The sequence below is a fragment of the Canis lupus genome, chromosome 13 (assembly GCF_011100685.1).
Source record: "Canis lupus familiaris isolate Mischka breed German Shepherd chromosome 13, alternate assembly UU_Cfam_GSD_1.0, whole genome shotgun sequence".
Lineage (NCBI taxonomy): Eukaryota > Metazoa > Chordata > Mammalia > Carnivora > Canidae > Canis > Canis lupus.
The window spans coordinates 44451910-44473872 of NC_049234.1; the positions used below are offsets into that span (position 1 = coordinate 44451910).

At 34.7% G+C, this 21963-nt stretch overlaps 1 protein-coding gene across 1 annotated transcript in view; it reads right to left on the reverse strand.

The window, feature by feature from the left end:
* The window catches only part of NFXL1 (nuclear transcription factor, X-box binding like 1), a 71228-nt gene that overhangs the window by 16126 nt on the left and 33139 nt on the right, over window positions 1–21963 (reverse strand). Inside the window, exons 15-18 of the mRNA XM_038556030.1 lie at window positions 15525–15546; window positions 14768–14908; window positions 8627–8793; window positions 156–225 (exon numbers count right to left, since the gene is read on the reverse strand). Coding sequence (XP_038411958.1) covers window positions 156–225; window positions 8627–8793; window positions 14768–14908; window positions 15525–15546 — 400 coding nt within the window. The remainder of the gene's footprint in view (window positions 1–155; window positions 226–8626; window positions 8794–14767; window positions 14909–15524; window positions 15547–21963) is intronic.

A 21963-nucleotide genomic window follows, 5' to 3' on the forward strand; every position in this document is an offset into this window, starting at 1 on the left:
TATTTTTTACAGACATCGATCACATTTTCCTTTCTGGACCCACATTTCTAGCAGGCTCAGAAAAGACCTGAAATAAGATGACCAACAAGAAAAGAGAAAATCCAAGAGGAACAATGCCCAAGAAATACAACTTAAAAGATTCTATTAAAGCTTACCTCTTTAGGACACTGATTTTTGCAACAACTAAGGAGGTTCTTTTCATTTTCATCAGCTGTGGTTATTTTTCTAAAAATAAGAGGAAGTTTTGATGACATTCAAACCAAAGTCCATTTTATAGCACAATTTCTAAAAAAATAACTCACAATTTCAAACATATCCATTAAGCTATTCATTTCTTCTTGAAAAAGATTTTAATTGTGTATCATCTGTAACAATTGTCCTCAAATTATTTACCTTCTGATAACTGAAACCTTCCAGCCCTTCATCTATTATCAACAAATCAAATACCAAAAGAGTAATCAGTGCAAAAAGAAAGTATATAACACACACAAAATATCATCTGTGCCTGGCCTTTTCTTTAATAGTTCTGCTATTACTGGGCACCTCGGTGGCTCAGTCCCTTAAGCATCTGACTCTTGATTTTGCCTCAGGTCATGATCTCTGGGTAAGGGAATCACACATCACTCCACACTCACCCTGGAGTCTGCTTGAAATTCTCTCTCTCCCTCTGCCCCTTCCCCTGCTTGTGCTTACACACTCAAATAAATGGGTAAAATCTTTTTTTTTTTTTTTAAAGATTTTATTTACTTATTCACAAGAGACAGAGACACAGGCAGAGGGAGAAGCAGGCTTCATTCAGGGAGCCTGACATGGGATTTGATCCCGGGTCTCCAAGATCAGGCCCTGGGCTGAAGGCAGCGCTAAACCGCTGAGCCACCCGGGCTACCCCTGGGTAAAATCTTTTTTAAAAAAGTTGCTATTACCTTTCCTGGTAGAGCAATCATTATTCATAGCTATCACCTTCTAAAGCTTCTACATAAAGGATTAAAAACTAATGGCTCAAAAACAAAAAACAAAAAACAAAAACTAATTGCTCAATATATTACTTAAAAACAAACACTGAGAAAATGCTTTAAGTTTTTACTTAAATTCTAATTAGTTACATAAATTGTAGTATCAGTTTCAGGTGTATAATCAGTTTCAGGTGATTCAACACTTTCATACCATACTCTGTGCTCATTGCAAGTGCCCTCCTTAATCCTCATCACCTATATCACCCATCCCCCCCCACAAACCGCCCCCCTGGTGACCATCAGTTTGCTCTCTGTAGTTAAGAATCTCTTCTTGGTTTACCTCTCCCTTTTTTTCCCTATGCTTGTTTTGTTTCTTAAAGAACAACAACAACAACAACAACAACAAAAACTACTTCAAATTGAAGAATTTAGTAAGCTTATTTTCGGAAAGCTTCTTAAGCTGCTTTTGTAAGTTATCTACTAATGTTAGAAACTGACTCCCTTTAGATCTGATCATTTTATATCAATCTGTGTGCTTTTATATTTGGCTTCATGGGTAACTCAGGAAAAGTCACAAACACTAAAGAATAAAACTTTCTCATAGATAGTTGAATATAACCACAACAGACACTGCATAAGTCAATAACTAGTGACACTCTTAAAATCCCTATCCCATATAGGTTACTTTTCTCTTCCCATCACCTTTCTTCTCCTTTTCTTTCTTTTCCTGCTTTTCTTATTTTCTTTTATTAGACATAATTGCCAAAATAAACTACAAGTTTAGTCTAATTAATATCAAAACTATTATCTTAAGTATACATATAAGTTAGCATAAATGTACTCAAGGTAACACATGCAATTTTCTCAGCAAAAGTTTAATAATTTGCAAACTCTTTATACTGGCTCTACAAAAAGCTGTATACTTTCATTCTGACAAGGTGCTCACCTCTGAATTTAAGACTTAGTATCATTTTGTTCCTATCACTTTATAATTAGGTAAACTAATTTTTCAACACCTGTATCTTATATATCTAATTTCTACAGAAGAAATTACATGAAGCAGAAAAGGACTAAAAAAAAAAAAAAAAAAAAAAGATAACATGAAATAATTCACTGAATTGAAAGTAAATGAAATTATCATAATGAATACTGAGTCTTGAAGAAGTCTCTATAAAAACATACACCTCATGTTTGAAGGTGCTTTTAAAAACAGATTTATTAAGGTATAATGCAGAACACAACAATGTACATGTTTAAAATGTGGTAAGAAAATGTGGTAAGGGGCAGCCCTGGTGGCTCAGTGGTTTAGCGCCGCCTGCAGCCCGGGGTGTGATCCCAGAGACCCTGGATGGAGTCCCACGTCAGGCTCCCTGTATGGAGCCTGCTTCTCCCTCTGCCTGTGTCTCTGCCTCTCTCTCCTCTCTGTGTATATTCTCATGAATAAATAAATAAAATCTAAAAAAAAAAAAAAAAAAAAAAAAAAAGAAAAGAAAATGTGGTAAGGCTTGACATAGGTTTACTCCCATGAAACCATCACCACAATCAAGATCATGGTCATTACCCATCACTCTCAAAAGTTTCCTGTGTCCCTTAGGAATCTCTTTATACTGCCCATCACCTGACAGGCAACCACTGATATGTATAGATATACATACTTCTTGTATAGATTAGCTTCCATTTTCAAGAATTTTACATAACCAAATCATAGAGCATGAGACTTTTTTGTTCAGCTTCTTTCATTTACCTTGAGATTTCACATTTTGAGGTTCATTCATGACATTGTAAATAACAATAGTTTATTTTTACTGCTTTATTTATTCTAATGTATAGAAATCTACCATTTGCTTATTCACCTGTTGCTGGACATTTGGATTGTTTCCAGTTTTAGGTTACTACATATAAAATATTATGAACATTCATGTACATAATCTTTGTAGGGACATACATTTCATTTCTCTTGGTTAAGTACCTAGGAATAGAATGGTTGTATCATATGGCAGGCAGATGTTTAACTTTTTAAGAAACTACCAAACCTTTCCCCAAAGTGTTTGTATCATTTTACATTCTTATTAGCAGTGTATGAGTTCCAATACTTCCATATCCTCTCCAATACTTAATACTGTCAGTCTTTTGTCTTTTTGTCTTTTCAATTTTAGCCATGCTAACAGGTACGCAGTTGTAGGTCATTGTGATTTTTTAAAGTTTTTAAATTCCAATTAGTTAACATACAGTGTAATACTAGTTTCAAGTGTACAATATAGTAATTCGACACTTCCATACAACACATGGAAGTGCTCATCACCACAAGTGCCATCCTTAATCCCCATCACCTATTTCACCCATCCTCCCACCCATGTCCCTTTAGTAACCATCAGTTTGTTCTCTATAGTTAAGAGTCTGTTTCTTGATTTACTATTTGCTCTTTTTCCCCCCTTTGTTGTTTTGTATCTTAAATTCCACATATAAATGAAATCCATGGTATTTGTCATTCTTGGGCTTATTTCACTTTGCATAACACTCTCTACCTCCATCCATGTCATTGCAAATGGTAAGAATTCTTTCTTTTTTGTGGTAATATTCCATTCTCTATATATACACACACACCCCACATCTTCTTCATTCATTCATCAGATGATGGATATTTGGGCTGATTCCATAATCTGGCTATTGTAGATAATGCTGCTGTAAACATCAGGGTGCATGTATGCCTTCAAATTAGCATTGTTGTATTCCTTGGGTAAATACCTAGTAGTGCAATTGCTGGATCTTAGGGTAGTTCTATCTTTAGTGTTTTGAGTAACCTCCACACTGTTTACCACAGTGGCTGCACCAGCCTGCATTCCCACCAACAGTGCAGAAGGGTTCCCCTTTCTTTTTCTTTTTTTTTTTAATAATAAATGTATTTTTTATTGGTGTTCAATTTGCCAACATACAGAATAACACCCAGTGCTCATCCCGTCAAGTGCCCCCCTCAGTGCTCGTCACCTATTCACCCCCACCCCCCGCCCTCCTCCCCTTCCACCACCCCCAGTTTTCTTCCCAGAGTTAGGAGTCTTCATGTTCTGTCTCCCTTTCTAACATTTCCCACCCATTTCTTCTCCCTTCCCTTCTATTCCCTTTCACTATTATTTATATTCCCCAAATGAATGAGACCATATAATGTTTGCCCTTCTCCGATTGACTTATTTCATATCCTTACAATACCTGTTGTTTCTTATGTTGTTGAGTTTAGCCATTCTGACAGGTGTGAGGCGATAGCTCACTAGAGTGATGGTAATATAGTTTGGAATGCCTCTCCTGGATAATGAGTGATACTGAGCATCTTTTAACATGCTTTTCTGTAGCTCTTCTTTGAAAAAATATTTATTCATGTCTTTGCTTCATTTTTTAATTCAATTATTCAGTTTTTGGATATTGAGTTTTACAAGTTCTCCATATATTTTGGATCCTAACATTTTATCAGCTATCATTTGCAAATCTTTTCTCCCATTCCATTGGCTGTGTTTTAGTTTTGTTGATTATTCCTTTGCTGCACAGAACTTTTTATTTTGATGAAGTCCCAATAGTTTATGTTTGCGTTTGTTTCCCTTGCCTCAGGAGACTATCTAGTAATTAGTTGCTACTGCCAATGTCAAAGTTGTTACTGTAATCTCCCAAGATTTTAATGGTTTCCTGTCTCACATTTAGGTCTTTCATTCATTTTGAATTTTTTTGTGTGAATGGCATGAGGAAGAGGTCCAGTTTCATTCTTTTGCATGTTGCTGTACAGTTTTCCCAACACCATTTGTTGGAGAGACTTTTTCCCATTGGATGTTCTTTCCTGCTTTGTCGACTATTACTTGATCATTCAGTTATAAGTTCATTTCTGGGTTTTCTACTCTGTTCCATTGATCTATGTGTCTATTTTTGTGCCAGTACCTTACAGTCTTGATCACTACAGTTTTGTAATATAACTTGAAGTCTGGAATTGGGGTTCCTCCAGCTTTGCTGTTCTTTTTCAAGGTTGCTTTGGCTACTGGAGGTCTTTTGTAGTTCCATACGAATTTTAGGATGGTTTGTTCTGTGAAAAATGCTGGTGGCATTTTGATAGGGATTGCATTAAATGTGTAGACTGCTTTGGGTTATACAGGCATTTTAACAATATTTTTTCTTCCAATCCATCAGCATGGGATGTCTTTCCACTTCTTTCTGTCCTCTTCAATTTCTTTCATCAGTGTTTTATAGTTTTCAGAGTACAGGTCTTTCACCTCTTTGGTTAGGTTTATTCCTAGGTATCTTGTAATTGTAAAGGGGATTGATTCCTCGATTTCTCTTTTTGCTACACCATCAGGGGTATACAGAAATGCGAACAGGTTTCTGTACATTGATTTTGTATCCTGCTGCCTTACTGAATTCTTTTACAGTTCTATCAGTTTTGGGGCAGAGTCTTTCAGGTTTTCTCTATAGAGTATCATGCCATCTGCAAATAGTGAAAGTTTGACTTCTTCCCTGCCAGCCTGGATGCTTCTTCTTTCTTTTATTTCTTTTTGTTGTCTGACTGACGTGACTAGAAGTTCTAGTACTATTTTGAATAAAAGTGAGGAGAATGGACATTCCTGTCTTGTTCCTGACCGTAAAGGAAAAGCTCTCAGTTTTTCCCTACTGAGGATGATATTAACTGTGGGTTTTTCAGATATGGCCTTTAGCATATTGAGGTGTGTTCCCTCTAAGTCTTACTTTATTGAGGGTTCTTATTATGAATGGATATTGTACTTTGTCAAATGCTTCTTTTGCATCTATTGAAAGGATCATACAGTTCTTATCCTTTCTTTTATTAATGTGGTGTATCACATTTGTGAATACTGAAACGACGATTGCTGCCCAGGAATTAATCCCACTTGGTCACAGTGAATGATTTTTTCTTTTAATGTTGGTTTGCTAGTACTTTATTGAGAATTTCTGCATCTCTGTTCATCAGGAATATTGGCCCATAGTTCTCTTTTTTAATGGTATCTTTATCTGGTTTTGATATCAGGGTAATGCTAGCCTCAGAACGAATTTAAAAGTTTTCCTTCCTTTTCTATTTTTTGGAACAGTTTGGGAGAAGAATAGTTATTAACTCTTCTCTCTAAATGTTTGGTAGAACTCTCCTCTGAAGCCATCTGGTCCTAGACTTTTTGTCTGTTGGGAGTTTTTTTTTTTTTTTTTTTATTACTGATTCAATTTCTTTGCTAGTTACCAATGTTCAAGTTTTCTATTTCTTCCTGTTTCTGTTTTGGTAATTTATGTTTCTAAGAATGTATCCATTTCTTCTAGTTTGCTCAATTTGTTGGCATACAGTTCTTCATAATACTCTAATTGTTTGTATTTCTGTGATGTAGGTTATTATTCTTCCTCATTTGTGATTTTATTTATTTGGGTCCTTTTTCTTTTCTTTTTGACAAGTCTGGCTGAAGGTTTATCAGTTTTACTAATTTCTTTTCAAAGAACTAGCTCCTTGTTTCATTGATCTGTTCTATTTTTTTTAATTTTCTATATCATTTATTTCTAATCTAACCTATGATTTCCTTTCTTCTGCTGGTTTTAGGCTTCATTTGCTGTTCTTTTTCTAGTTCTTTAGGTACAAAGTTAGTTTTTTTGAGATTTTTCTTGCTTCTTGAGGTAGGCCTGTACTGCTATATACTTCCCTCTTAGGATCACTTTCACTGTATCCCAAAGGTTTTGGACCACTGTGCTTTTGTTTTCATTTGTTTCCATGTATTTTTTTGTTTTTAATTTCTTCTTTGGCTTCCTGGTTGACCCATTCATTGTTTAGTAGCATGTTCTTTAATCTCCACGTATTTGTGGTTTTTCCACATTTTTTCCTGTGGTTGACTTCTAGTTTCAGTGTTGTGATCAGAATATAACTTTAATCTTTTTACATTTGTTGAGGCCTCTTTTGTAACCTAATATGTGATCTATTCTGAAGAATGTTCCATGTATACTTTAAAAGAAAGTGTATTCTGCTAAAAAACATACACTTCAAATATGTATTCAAGGAAAGGAAAAAGGAACTCCAGACAGCTATAGTAATGGAAACCACCTCAATCCAAATATATCTACACATTTTCCCCTAAAATCATTCAGCTCATTAATAATAAAATCACTCAAATCCCATAACCTCCACATAATTAGAAGATGCAAATTTCTACAAAGTTCAAAATTACCTGTAAGTTGAAAAATAAATACCAATTCATAACAGAACTATTTTTCAAGCTCCCTCAGCAAATCATTTCAGAAAACTAGTAGTGTTCTGGAAAAACTGAGCAGAAAAGAGAACACACAACTGAGCTAACATCACACAAGAGAAAGAGAAAGTCCACCCTAAATGTGAAAAAGTCTTGGTAGGTCAGAGCACTAACTATGGGAAGAAACTTTAAAAAGTGCACAAGAATTAAGGAGCCAATCTTGGAAGGATAACACTCTGAACAAGAAGGTAAAAAGGTAAAGTCACCCTCTGGAGACTACATGACAAAGGGAAAAAGAAGCAAGAAAGAAAAATTTAGGTCCTGCAAGACCAAAGAAAAGCTCTTTCCTCAGTATCACTCATTAATACAGCAAAATTGCTCTCTTCATTCTCTCTACAAAACTTCTAATGCTAAAGTAATATTTTATTCTTAAAATTTCAACAAAATAATATTTAATAATAAAATCTGACTTTTCCAATTTAACAAGACATGAGCTTACAGTCACAAAAACACATTTAAGTTAATATTAACTGGCATTTTTCAAAAAGTACTTATGTTAAAAAAATCAGAAACAAAGTCATATTCCCCAATTTAACCTGAGTAAAATATACTTAACAAAGAGCCCACATTACAAACTTGGGTGAAAAGAGCTAAACAAGTCAGTAAATTATGTTAGATTATGATTAAGTAGAAAAAAAAGGCAATCCTCCCCCCCCACACACACACACATAATCTACAAGCAAAAACATGTATTTTATTAAGTGCAGATTTTTTTTTTAGGTAAAGGAAATACAGAAGTCATAACTGAATGGTAAGTCATCAGAAAGGGAGAAAAACCATGAGATACTCTTAACTATAGGAAACAAACAGGGTCACTGGAGGAAAGATGGGTGGGAGGATGGGGTAACTGGGTGATGGGCATTAAGGAGGGTGCATGATGTGATGAGCACTGGGTATTATACACAACTGATAAATTATTGAACACTACATCTAAAACTCATGATGTACTGTATGTTGGCTAATTGAATTTAAACTTAAAAAAGTCATAGCCATAACAGATACATTTGTAAAAAAAGGAAAAAAATTATGCCTTGGTAGCTATGTGTACATCAACTTTTTATCCAACAAAATTCTAGTTTGACACTGTTATTTGAGCACTCTACTATAGGAATGTTTCTATATTTTTTAAAGCAGTGATCCAATTTTTTTCCTTAAAAAATCTTAACCAGAATCCCCAAATGGAAAGAAAGCATAACTGTCTTTGAAATCAGGGGTAAGTATCTAGACGGTGAAGTATTCTACATTTCTTTCTTCAGGTCTCTACTGAAAAATCTAGGCTTCTAACACCTATGGGTGACACTGAGTAATGTTCCTTAAAGTACATTTTATAGGGTTCTAAATTACAAAAAGATACTGGTTAAAAATAATTATTATAGTAAAACAAGAATATTTCTCTAGTCCACTTACCTACATTCCACATATAGGCTTGTGATCTTGCAGTGACATTTTATTCTAAGCATCTGAACACAAGGAGGACATTCTCCAGGGTGACATGGCAAAACACATGGATGGGGACAACCCAGAGGACGTGATTTAGAGCACCCTTCTTCACACTGAAGGCATTCTGGGCCAGCCTGATAGGTAGTAAGGAAATAAATCACCTAAGTAAAGAAGTCTAACATTTCTACATATTAAAATTATAAAATTTATATATCCCATTAAAAGGAAGTACTTTTGTAGCTCTTAGGAATACAGTTAATAAAATGGTGTATGCTTTCACCTTAAAAATATTCAAAATGAAAAAAATACATATTCACAATGAAGAACAGCAAGATTATCAATATGACCACTAGTCACAAAGATTTCTGTCTACAAACCTCGTTAAATCAAACTGCCTCATCTTGAAATTGTACTTGATTATATGAAGTATTCCTACTAAAAATGTAAATTACTTCCTGGAGAATAGTCAGTAGCAGGAAAAAAGAAAACATTATTAATTCATTTCCACCCAACAAACATGATCACCATCAAACTAAAGAAATCAACACTCTGTTAATACATAAACATTCCCAAAGCATTCAATGTTCTGGAGATACTGCTCTCATCTTGTCAAAGAGAAACATTCATGGAGGTGGGGGTGGGAGGAGAATGACCAGTTTATGTTTTAATGCACTTGGATGAACTAAAATCACATTACATTTACAAGTAAATGTACTTCAACGTAATTCAACAAGGCACCTCTCTGCTCTAGTAATTTAACAATTTAAATACCATCTACCTACTAAAGAAGGTTAAAAACTGTTATTGCAGGATATTATTTATTTTCACATGTCATATATGAGATAAAGAGAGCTACAGACATCAATACCAAGTCTTAAAGTTTGAAATTTTTATCATTCCTAAGTATAGCCATGATTACAAGAGTGATTATGTCAGTTAAAATCTAAGATATTTTTAACAATGTAGATTAAAAAGAAAAAGTGTTTCAGTTATGAAACATTCTTCTATAAATAATTTCTATTTTTTATTTTTAAAAGTATATTAATTTATTGTAACTTATTCAGCATCTTATGACAGAAATTATTCACACACCGGGAATATACAAAATGGGAAAGATCCCTGACCTAAGAAATATAAATTTAAGTGGGGGAGGTAAAGAACATAATAGTTGTCTTCATAAATACTCTGAATAAAGATACAGAAGGTTAAGAAGGAGTAACAGAAGCAGTAAGAAGAAAGCCTACTGATAAAGTTCATGTTTGAACAGAATAAATAAGGGAAAGAGCCATAAGAATGCAGAGTTCCAGAGAAAAGATCACTAAGTGCAAAGGCTCTGACACAGAACAAATTTGGAACATTCAAGAAATAGCAAGAAGGAGAAGTGAGCAAGTGAGTGATGAGTGAAGAGGTAGGAAATGTAGTCAGAAGTTAGATCATTATGAAGTCTTATAGGCCACCATAAGACCATTTGGATTTTATCCTGAGAGTAACTGAAAGCTACTGATGGTTTTTTTTTTTTTTAATTTATTTATTTATGATAGTGACACACACACACACACAGAGAGAGAGGCAGAGACATAGGCAGAGGGAGAAGCAGGCTCCATGCACCGGAAGCCCGACGTGGGATTCGATCCCGGGTCTCCAGGATCGCGCCCTGGGCCAAAGGCAGGCGCTAAACCGCTGCGCCACCCAGGGATCCCTACTGATGGGTTTTGAGCAGGGAGATGACACACTTGACTACAACTTTTTTTTTTACTTACATCTTTAAAAGATTAACCTAGGTGATGCAGTACGACAAAGGTGGGAGTAGAGAGGCTGACTGAGAGAATAGTACAGACACCTCTAGGGAAGAAAAATGCTAGTGGCTTGGATGAGGACATTAGTGGTAGAGGTTATACTAAATGGTCAGATTCGGGGATGTACTTGGAAGATAAATCTGACAAGACATGTTGTGAGACAAGGACAAGGACAATGTAGAAAGAAATTAAGCAACATTCCTGCCTTTGATCTGCAGAACTGGGTAAAACTGGTAATACAATTTTCTGAAATGGGAAAGACCAGGAGAAAAATAGGCAATGAATCTCAAAACATGCAAACATAAAAAAAGATGACACACACAGTCTATTTCGCTTGTTCTTTTTCCTGGCTATGTGGTACACCTACAATAATTTTTCATTTAAATAACATGAATAGAACATAGTGGGCTGGGAGTTAAGACATCAGGGATACTACTTTCTGATTACTACTGTCCTGTTACCTGACCACAAACAAGTCACCTGACAGTCTTCACTTTCCCTATCTGCAAAAAAATTATATGATGAGAGGAGGTTCCTTCCTTCTAATTATGGGGAAAAAAAATCACTAATTTGTACTGCTAAGCTATATTTCTGGATCACTTATAATATCAAGTTCTATCTTCTAGAAGAAACTATCTTAATTCAGAAATATAGCAAGCCTAGCTGTCAAATATCTTATACAGTTCTCCTTTAAAAAAGAAAAACCAGAAATTCTAACCTAGGGAATAATATTGGGATAATGCACAATAATTCTCCGATTAGTCAAGTCAGCTTTTTTTTTTTTAAAAGATTTTATTTGAGAGAGAGAGTGTGAAGTGAGCACATGCACAAGCAAGGGGGACAGAGGGAGAAGCAGACTCCCCGCTGAGCAGGGAGCCCAACGCAGGACTCAATCCCAGGACCCCAAGACCATGACCTGAGCTGAAGGCAGATACTTAACTGATTGAGCCACCTAAGTGTCCCCATATCAACTTTAAAATGAGTTTCTGATTTATCTGACATCTGGAAATTCAGGGAGGGCAGCAATTCTTATTATAATCAATGAGATGATGAGAAAGAAAGCAGAATAAGCATTTGGATTACTATTACAAATTGGAAAATAAATCTTGATAGTAATATTTTTTCCCTGTTTCATTAAAATATATTTGATACGTTACAAATTCAAGGTGTTCAACATTTACATACTGTAATAAGATTGTCATTGTAACAATAATTAGTACCTCTAGCACATTACAAAATTACTCTTTGTTTTTAATGGCTGGAACAATTAAGTACCAAACTCTTAGCAAGTTTGATGATTATACCAATTTTTTAAAAAGATTTTATTTATTTATTCATGAAAGATACAGAGAGGGGGTGGGGGCAGAGAGACAGGCAGAGGGAGAAGCAGGCTCCATGCAGAAAGCCCGACGTGGGACTCGATCCTGGGTCTCCAGGATCACACCCTGGGCCGAAGGCGGCGCTAAACCGCTGAGCCACCCGGGCTGCCCCCCAATATTTTTTTTAATCAATGAAACATCACACATCACACACACTGCCTTTAACAGTGATTCTCAAACATTTTTATGCATGATCAATTACTTGGCAAATGTTAAAATACTGAAGCAGGGCCTGAGATTTTGCATTTTCAACAAGATTCCAGGTGATGCCCATGCTGCTGGTCTACGGACAACACTGCGTGGCAAGGGTCTGTCACAAACATAATTATATAAGAAATATATGTGTCTATGTGTGATTATGTACATATGTTTTCTTTTCCTCTCATTTATTTTTGGTATAGATTTTTCCCAAAGAGAAAAGACTGTCTTCATTATTTCTTCTTTCAGTGACTCAAAAAATAACTGTCCCCAGGTTTGCTGGGGAAAAACACTTCATCTGCCATCAGCCTCACACCTATCCCCAGTTAACAGCTTTCCACTTACTCGAGCCAAATGAATTAGACAACAGGGATATATTTGTTGCTAATGGTAGCAAGCAGAGGCATTGCCTGCAAAAAAAAAAGCCTTGACTGAACTGAGATTTGCCAGTTAGGCTAGGGAAAGAGACCAGAACAGAGATATGAAGCAAAAGAGTTTTGAATCCAGTCAATTCAATAAGCACTTTTAAATACCTGCTCTGTTGTAGGCTCTGTGCTAGGATTTAAGGTAGGAACTGGATTAATAGTTCCATAGCCATTTGGGTCAAGAGAGACATACAAGGAGATCTTTTCCAGTGGGTCTCAATTGAGACGTTACAGTAAGAAACTGATTTTGAAGAGTTTATGAATTATTTCACTTTTAATATATAAATTAAACTGATTGCAAAGTTATCCTCCAAATAATGTAGTTTTCACTCACTTGCACTGCAGTGGCCTTCCTTGAGTGGAAGATAAAGATGGACTTGTAGTTAAATTAAGAAGAATTGCACATAACTTATAACCCATATTTTACCACAGCCACTGTCCATGAAGCAATGCTGGGATTATCCAAGATAATTCCCCATTCAGTACCCTATCAGCTCTTAAAATGAGTATTTTTTGTTTTGTTTTAAGATTTTATTTATTCATGAGAGACACAGAGAAAGAGAGGCAGGGACACAGGCAGAGGGAGAAGCAGGCTCCATGCAGGGAGCCTGATGTGGGACTCAATCCTGGGACTCCAGGATCACGCCCTCAGCTGACGGCAGACGCTTAACTACTGAGCCACCCAGGCGTCCCTCAAAATGTGTTTTTTTCCAACTCACTTCATATTCTAAAATCCAGAGGAGGAAAGCCATATAGTAGCTATACTCTATCTAGTTAAAGTGATTTTGAATTGTAATTACTTTACTATGATTTTGTAATTCCAATATTTTTCATTTTATCATGAGTATGTTTTTATTAAGGATCAAAGCACAGGTGGATGAAGAAATTATAAGCAATACATTTACCTGTCTGCATAAGAGCAAGAATGATACTAGGAATACTTACGTTATCATGCTTTACAATCACCAAATCAAAGACCAAAAAAATAACAATACAAGTGAAATTTTCAATAATATATAATTCATATTAAAACTTAAGCATCTGTAAATTTAATGCCGTTTAGTAAAATGAATCTTAAAATTTTTGGCTTATTCCTCATTAAACACACTTGCTAATAGTATTCTGACTCCCTAAAGAGTGGAAGTTTACCAAAAAACATTAAATATTTTAAAAATACATGATTGTTTATATAACAAAAATTTATTTTTATTCACACATCATGTCAAATGTAGGCTGGCAGGGAACTCTGGCAAATCAATTATTCTGGGACGCTGGGTGATTTTAACTTTTATCTATATCACACGGAACACACAACCTCCTCAATCACAAAAGTAGAGAAAGAGCGCAGTAGTTAATGATAAAGATTTTCCTGACTATTCTTGGAGATGAAAACATTTCTGCCTATATTATCTTGGTCAGCACCTTTCATATGGCCTAGAAAATTGAGAACAGGATCTCTGTTTTAATAGGAATCCTGTGTATTTTATTGCCACTGAAAATAATTTTGTTGTTTTAGATTTTTGTTGATGAATTTAAATGTTTAAAAATAAAATTTAGTATCATTTAAAATTTGATTAGCTAAATTTATTTTTCCTTGTAAAATGGTAATTTTAGAGATCTTTCAATGGTTGACTTCTCATATGCTTTGTAAAATGCTTTTAGTGAATTTCACACACACATGCCCTAATCTGTGATGCCAATTACTTTATTTCCAAAGAATGATTAGGAATATTAAAATTGTGAACACTGCCTATCATACATATTAGGCATAAAAAGTTGCTGAGAACACTCTAGCCTAAACTAAGAGATATAAATGGACAAAAATAGAAGTGATATTGCTACCTTTTATCTAAATAGACACATAGCTTCTATACTTTTTTAAGATTTTATTTATTTATTCATGAGAGATGCAGAGGGAGAAGCAGGCTCCATGCAGGGAGCCCGATGTGGGACTCGTTCCCAGAGCTCTGGGATCATGCCCTGAGCCAAAGCCAGAGGCTCAACCTCCGACCCACCCAGGGATCTCCCCTAACTTCAATACTTTTATCATAAAGTCAAAGCCTATGTATTAACACAGGTACAGAATGTAAAGAGAACATTAAAAGACTTATTATCATAAGCTAGCACAAAGATACATATATACATCAAGCCGTTAAAGTTGGTTGTATTAAGAATAGCAAGAAAGAAGGGATGAAGGCAAGAAAGAAGAAAAAAGTTCTAACAAAATGGAAAAGTATTTATGGCATAATTATTCAAAAAAATGTTTCAAGCATACTAGAAGTATATATACATTCAACCTTAGGATATTACCTTGTTTTTGCCAATGCAGGCATCAATTTCAGTTACTTTGTGGCATTCTTTCATACACGTATGATTCTGACAATCTAGGGCTCGTCCACATACTCTCTTACAAGAGTAGGGTCCTACAGCATGGCATGGTAGTGGACTTACCTATAAAAAAAAAAAAAAAGATTAGCAGCACACACAAAAGTTTCTGGACCCATATTTCTGAAATGACTCTGTTATCACTTGAGAACAAGTTTCATAAAGGTCTACCACAGTTTCATTAATAATAGTTATTATCAAAATCAAAGTAACCTATCAAAAAGTCCAAAAAATGAATGTCAAAGCAAAATACTCCATTCCTAAAAGGGAAATTCAATATAAAGATGTGACAGTGACCACATATACATAGGCTAATTCCCAAAACTACAAAATATTTTAAAATCAGCATGGGGCACCTGCGTGGATCAGTCAGGAGCGTCCGACTTTTGATTTCAGCCCAGGTCATGATCTCATGCTCTTGGGATCAAGCCCTGTGTCAGGTTCCCCACTGAGTGGGGAGTCTACTTGTCTCCCTCTCTCTCTGCCCCTTCCTCCATGTGCACACATGCATGTGTGCTTTCTAAAAAGAAGTAAATCTTTAAAAAAAAATTGCAGATAAACTCTTGTACTTTTTTAGAGAGCACTTAAAAAAACAATACCTTGACTTTGTCATTTCTAATAATCCTCATATAGAAGGGGTATAGATTATAAGCTTCACTTAAAACTTGTACCTATGACTCACCTCATGCTTCCCAAGACATTCTCTGCAAAATAAGTAAATAAATAAATAAATAAATAAATAAGTAGAAAACATTTCAAATTCTTCAAAAAGACTATCTGAAGCAAAGGTGCTAAGCCTACTAGTATTATTAGGAATAAAAAACACATGAGGAAATAACAGTGATAATAGAAAAGTTGCAGGATACCAAGTTAACATACAAAAACCTACTGCTGTCCTATATACCAGCAATGAACAATTGGAATTTGAAACATACTATCATTTATATTAGCACAATAAATGAAATAGATACAAATCTAACAAAATATGTAAGTGATCTATATGGGCAAAAGACAGAAATCAAAGACAATCTAAATAAATGATGAGATATCCCATGCTCACTGTTAGGAAGGTGCAAATATTGTTAAAATGTTGCTTCTTTCCCAACTTCAACTAGATTCAACATAATTCCAATCAAAATCCCAGCAATTTATTAATAGTGGACACCAACAAACTGATTTTAAAGTCTATGCGGAAAAACAAAAAACCCAGGATAGCCAATATAGTACTGAAGAACAACACGATACTGACACTATGCAACTTAAACTATGAAGCTACAGTGATTAAGACAGCATGGTACTGCTAAGAGAACAGATTGATGAAACAGAACAGCCCAGAAACAGACCTACCCAAAAATAGTCAAATGATCTCTGACAAAGGAAAAAGGCAACTGAAAAGGGATAATCTTTTCAACAAACAGTTAGTGCTGGGATAAAGACATTGACCTAGAAAAAAAATCCCAACAGGGCTAACACCTTTCACAACAGGTAACTCAAAATGGATCACAGACCAAAATGTGAAGTGTGAAACTATAAACAAAGGAGAAAATCTAGGTAACTTGGATTTAATGATGACTTTTTAGACACACGAAAAGCATGATCTTCAAAAGAAAATGGTTAAACTAGACTTTATTAAACCAAAACATCTGCCTTGTGAAGAACACTTAAATGATAGTTTAAATGAAAACACTTAAAACCCACAAAATGGCAGAAAGTATTTGGAAAACATTTATCTAGTAAAGGGCTTATATCCAAAATGTAAAAAAAAATCTTAAAACTCAATAAGAAAGCAAACAACCCAATTAAAAAATGGTCGGGATTTGGAGAACACACACCTCACCTTCCAAAGAAGACATACAGGCAGCAAATAAACATATGAAAAGATGCTGAACATCATATGCTGTTAGAAACTGTCAATTAAAATGAGGTGCCACTGCACACCTATTAGAATGACTAAAACCCAAAACACGGACAGTAGCATATGCTGGCAAGAATACCGGGTAACGGGCTTTCTCACTGCTGGTGAGACTTCAACATGGTAGAGCCACTTGGTTAGATGGTTTGGCAGTGTCTTACAAAGCTAAACCAGGCTTGCCATATGATCCGGCAAAATCTACACATGAATATTTATAGCAGTTTTCTTCATAACTTTCAAAATTTGGAAGCAACTAAAATGTCCTTCAATAGGTGAATGAATAAACAATCTGTGGCACATTCATACAATGGAATATTATTCAGTAATTAAAAAAAAATGAGCTACCAAGACATAAAAAGACACAGAGGAAATTTAAATGCATATTGCTACATGAAATATGCTGAAAAGCCTATAAACTATATGATTACAACTATAGGACATTCTGGGAAAGGCAAAACTATAGAGACTTTAAAAAGGTCAGTGGTAACCAGTGGCTTCAGGGAGAGGAAGTGAGGGATGAACAAGCATAGGACATTTTTTGGGCAGCGAAACTACTCTGGTTGCTATAGTACTGGTGGATAGTGGATACATGAGATCATGCACTTATCAAAATTCATAGAACCATCCAACACAAAAAGTAAACCCTAATGTAAACCATGGACTGTAGTTTATAATATTATCAGTTCCTCAACTGTAAAAAAAAAAAAAAAAAAAAATGTATCACGGTAATACAAAATCTTAATAACAAGAGAAACTATGTGTGGCAGGATCAAATGGGAACTCTGTACTTTCTGTGTAATTTTTCTATAAAACTGAAAATTATTGAAAAAAGATAAAGTCTATTTAAAAAAATTAATATATATATATATCAAAAAAGATAAAGTTTATCTAAAAAAACTAAAAAAATAAATAAATAAACATTTTGCATCCCTTTCCAGGGACTGGTTTAGAAATTGTCTTGTGATCCTATTCTGGCCAATGAAATGTGAAAGGAGCTTTGCTATGGGGCTTCTGGAAAAGGCTTCTCACTCTTTAAAAAAAGATGATGACAACAGAAGGCATAAACAGTTTCTGTTTTTCTCTATGGAAACTTCCTATCTGGATGGGAAGTTGATCAGAAAGCCAAACAGCCTGAGGTCAAAGATGACACACTGAGGATAAAATAGACAGAATGTGGGCCTGTGATGATCACTGCATTAACCAGCTTAACTAACCACAGAGCTGCTCTATCTCCCGTCTAATTGTGCAGGGCATAAAAGTTAGTATGTCCCTTTTTATTTAGGTTCTTTATAACTTGAAACCAAAGGCACCATAAATGATACAGCACGTATATTCAGAATTCTTATCACCATGTGACCAAATTATCATTAAAAGTCATGTTATGTTTAAAAATGGAACAAGAGGACATGAACATTCTACTCTAAGAAAGAAATTCTACTACATAGATAGCTCATGTGACAAGTAATAATTTTAACATATACTTTATGATCTTATATATGCCACTGAAAAATCTTTATATCAGAATTAGAAGGATCTTTTTTTTTTTTTTTTTTTTTTTTTTTAGTTAGAAGGATCTTTATATGGGTTTGCCTCCTTTTAAAAACTGAAATAAAACTCACATACCATAAAATTTATACTTTCAAAAAATACAACTCAGGGCACCTGGCTACTTCGGTCAATTAATATCTTCAGCTCAGGTTATGATCTCAGGGTCCTGGGATAGGGTCCCACATCAGGCTCCAGGCTCAGCAAGGGAGTCTGATTCTTCCTCTACCTCTCCCCACTGCTTGTACTCGCACGCTCTCTCATAAATAAATAAATAAATAAATAAATAAATAAATATCCTAAAGAAAAATACATTTTAGTGGTTTCTAGTACATTCACAAGGTTATGTAACCATCAGCAGCATTGAGCATATTTTCATAAGCAACAGAGAAACCCTGTAAAGATTAGAAGTCACTCCACAGCCCCTGGCAGCCACTGATATGCTCTCTGCCTCTATAGATTTGCCTATTTTGAACATTTCATATAAATAGAATATTATGTGAACTTTTATGTCCAGCCTCTTTCACTTAAACTACTGTTTTCAAAGATATTCATGCTATAGTATGTATCAGTAATTCATGCATTTTTATAGCTGAATGATACTCTATTACATGGCTATACCACATTTTGTTTATTCACTCATCAGTCGATAGATATCTGTTTCCACTTTCTGGCTATTAATAATAATGCTCCTATTATTGTAACATTCATGTCCAAGTTTTTTTGTGAACATGTACTTTTAATTCTCAGTGTATACCTAAGAGTAAAATTGGTAACTCCAAGTTTAGTTTCCTGAGAAACTACCAAACTGCTTTCCAAAGTAGCTGCACCATTTTACATTCCTATCAGCCACGTACAATGGTTCCAACTACTCGCGATCTTCACCAACATTTGTCTTATTTTAGCTTTCCTACTAAGTGTAAAATGGCATCTTAATGTGGTTTTAATCGCATTTCCCTAACAATTACTTAAGCATCTTTTCGCATGTTTACTGGCCATCTGTAAGATACTCTCCAGAGGAATGTCTATTCAAAGATTTTGCCCATTTTTAAATTGTATTGTCTTTTTGCTTCTCAGTTTAAGAATTCTTTATATATTCTGGATAATCATTCTTATGGGATATATGATTTGCAAACTTTTTCTCCCATTCTGTGGGTTGTCTTTTCAATTTTTTTATTGTTTCCTGAAGCACAATCAAGAAATTGTGCTTAATAACCTCCGTTGACTTTTGTTGCTTATGCTTTAGGTATCATATGTAACAAACCACTGCCTAACCCAAGGACAGAAAGAGTTATACCTATCTTTTCTTGTAGGAGTTTATTTAATAGCTCTTACTTTAAGATCTCTGATCCATTTTGAGTTAATATTTATATATGTTGTGAAGTAGAGGCCCAATTACATTTTTTTTCCATGTGAATATCCAGTTCTCTCAGCACCATGTGCTGACATAAAACATTCTTCCTCCCACTGAATTGTTTTGACACTCTAATCAAAAGTCAATTGATGGGACACCTGGGTGGCTCAAGTTAGTCGAGCGTCTGCCTTTGGCTCAGGGCGTGATCCCGGTCCCGTGACTGAGTCCCGCATCAGGCTCCCTGTGAGGAGCCTGCTTCTCCCTCTGCCTGTGTGTCTCTGCCTCTCTGTGTCTCTCATGAATAAATAAAATCTTAAAAAAAAAAAAAATCAATTGACTACAAACATATGAGTTTCTTTCTGGACCCTCAATTCTATTCCATTGATCAATATGTCTCTCCTTACACCAATACCACAGATTCTTGACTGCTATCGTTTTGTAAGTTTAAAATTAGGAAGTGTGAGTCTTCTAACTTTGTTGTTTGTTCTCAAGACTGTTTGGCTATTTTGGGTCCTTCACATTTCCATATGAATTTTGGTGACAATTTCTGCAAAAAAGGCAACTGTAATTTTGACAGAGTATGTTCAATTTGTAGATCATTTCGGGTAGTGGTGCCCTTAACAATATTAAGTCTTCCCATCTACAAACATGTGATGTCTTTCCATTTAAATAAGTGTCTTAGTATCCTTATCAAAAACTGATTAGAAATAAATTCCTATGTTTATGGCCAGACTCTTGATTCTATTCCCTTGATCTATATATCTATCCGTATGCCAGTACCATAGCATTTGGTCTTCTTTAACTTCTTTCAAAAGTGTTTTCTACTTTTCAGTGTTTAAAAATCTTAGATTTCTTTTAATTTGAATAAACAAGTTGCTTTTTAATGCCACTGGAAATACAATTATTTTAATTTCAAATGGTTCATTGCTAGTGTACAGAATTGACTTTTGTATACTAATGTTTCTTATAGCCTTACCAAACTCATTTACTATCTTTAATAGCTTGTGTAAGGATTCCTTAAGATTTTTCATATGTAAGAGCATGTCATTTAAAAGTACAAATAGTTTTACCTCTTTATTCCCAGTGTGGAGACATTTTTAATTTCTTTTTCCAGTATAATTGCTCTGGCTAGCACCTCTAATGTAATATAAACATAAATAGAAGGGGCAAGGGCAGACATCTGAATTTGTTCCTGTCCATAACAGGAAAGCTCTCAGTTTTTCACCATTAAGTATGATTAAGGGTTTTTTATTGATGCCCTTTATAAGGTTGAGGGAGTTTGTTTATCCAAGTTTGTTGAGTGTTTTTATCTAGAAAGTATGTAGCATTTTGTCAAATGTTTTTCTGTATCTATGGATTGTCCTTTATTCTTGTGATAAAATATTACTTTGATATTTTAATTTTCTCTTATTTCTGGGATATATCCCGCTTGTTCATGATGTACAATCCTTTTTACATGTTGCTGGATTCAATTTGCTAGTATTTTGTTGAAAATTTTTGTATCTTTATACAAAAAGGATATTAATCTATAGTTTTCTTGTGATGTCTTTTTCTGCTTTTAGTATCAGGGAAATACAAGTTTCATTGAATAAGAAGTGTCTCCATAGTGAAACATGAGTGTTAATTCCTTAAATATTTGGTAGTATTCACCAGTAAAGTTACTAGTCCTCAGCTTTTCTTTATGGTAAGCTTTTGGTTACTAATTTAATCTCTGGTTAAACTAATTTTGGTTACATTCTAGGTATAGGTTTATTCAGATTTTCTACTTCTCTTTGAGTCAGTTTCAGAAGTTTTTGTATTTCTAAGAATCTGCCCTCCACATAAACTATAAGCCAAAGAGGGTAAAAGTGGCTATACTGATATCAGAAAAAAGACTTTAAGAAAAAAATTGTTTACTAGGCACAACACATATTATTTGATAAGGACTTCCAAAAATTCTCTCTTCTACTCTGACATCTTTGTAAATATCCAGAATTTCCTCATTTTACAAACAGAGAAGATATATGACTTACTCATGGTAGTAGTTAGCATGAAGGAAGCACAACCCTGGACTCAAGTTCTTACTCTAAAGCACAGTGTTTAACATACATACCCAAAAAAAACTTTCAGCAGCACATTCCAGTCAAGTGCAAAGGAAAGACTTTTTAAAATTGTTTAAACCTCTAGTAAACATGAGGTGGGAATTCCAGGCAGTTTTTCTATAGTCATAAAATATTTAATCCAACCTAAGACTTTGAGGAAATTGAATGAAATAAGATATGCGTATCTGTTAAATAATCCTCCTGTAAGACAGCTTAAGAAATTCAAAGA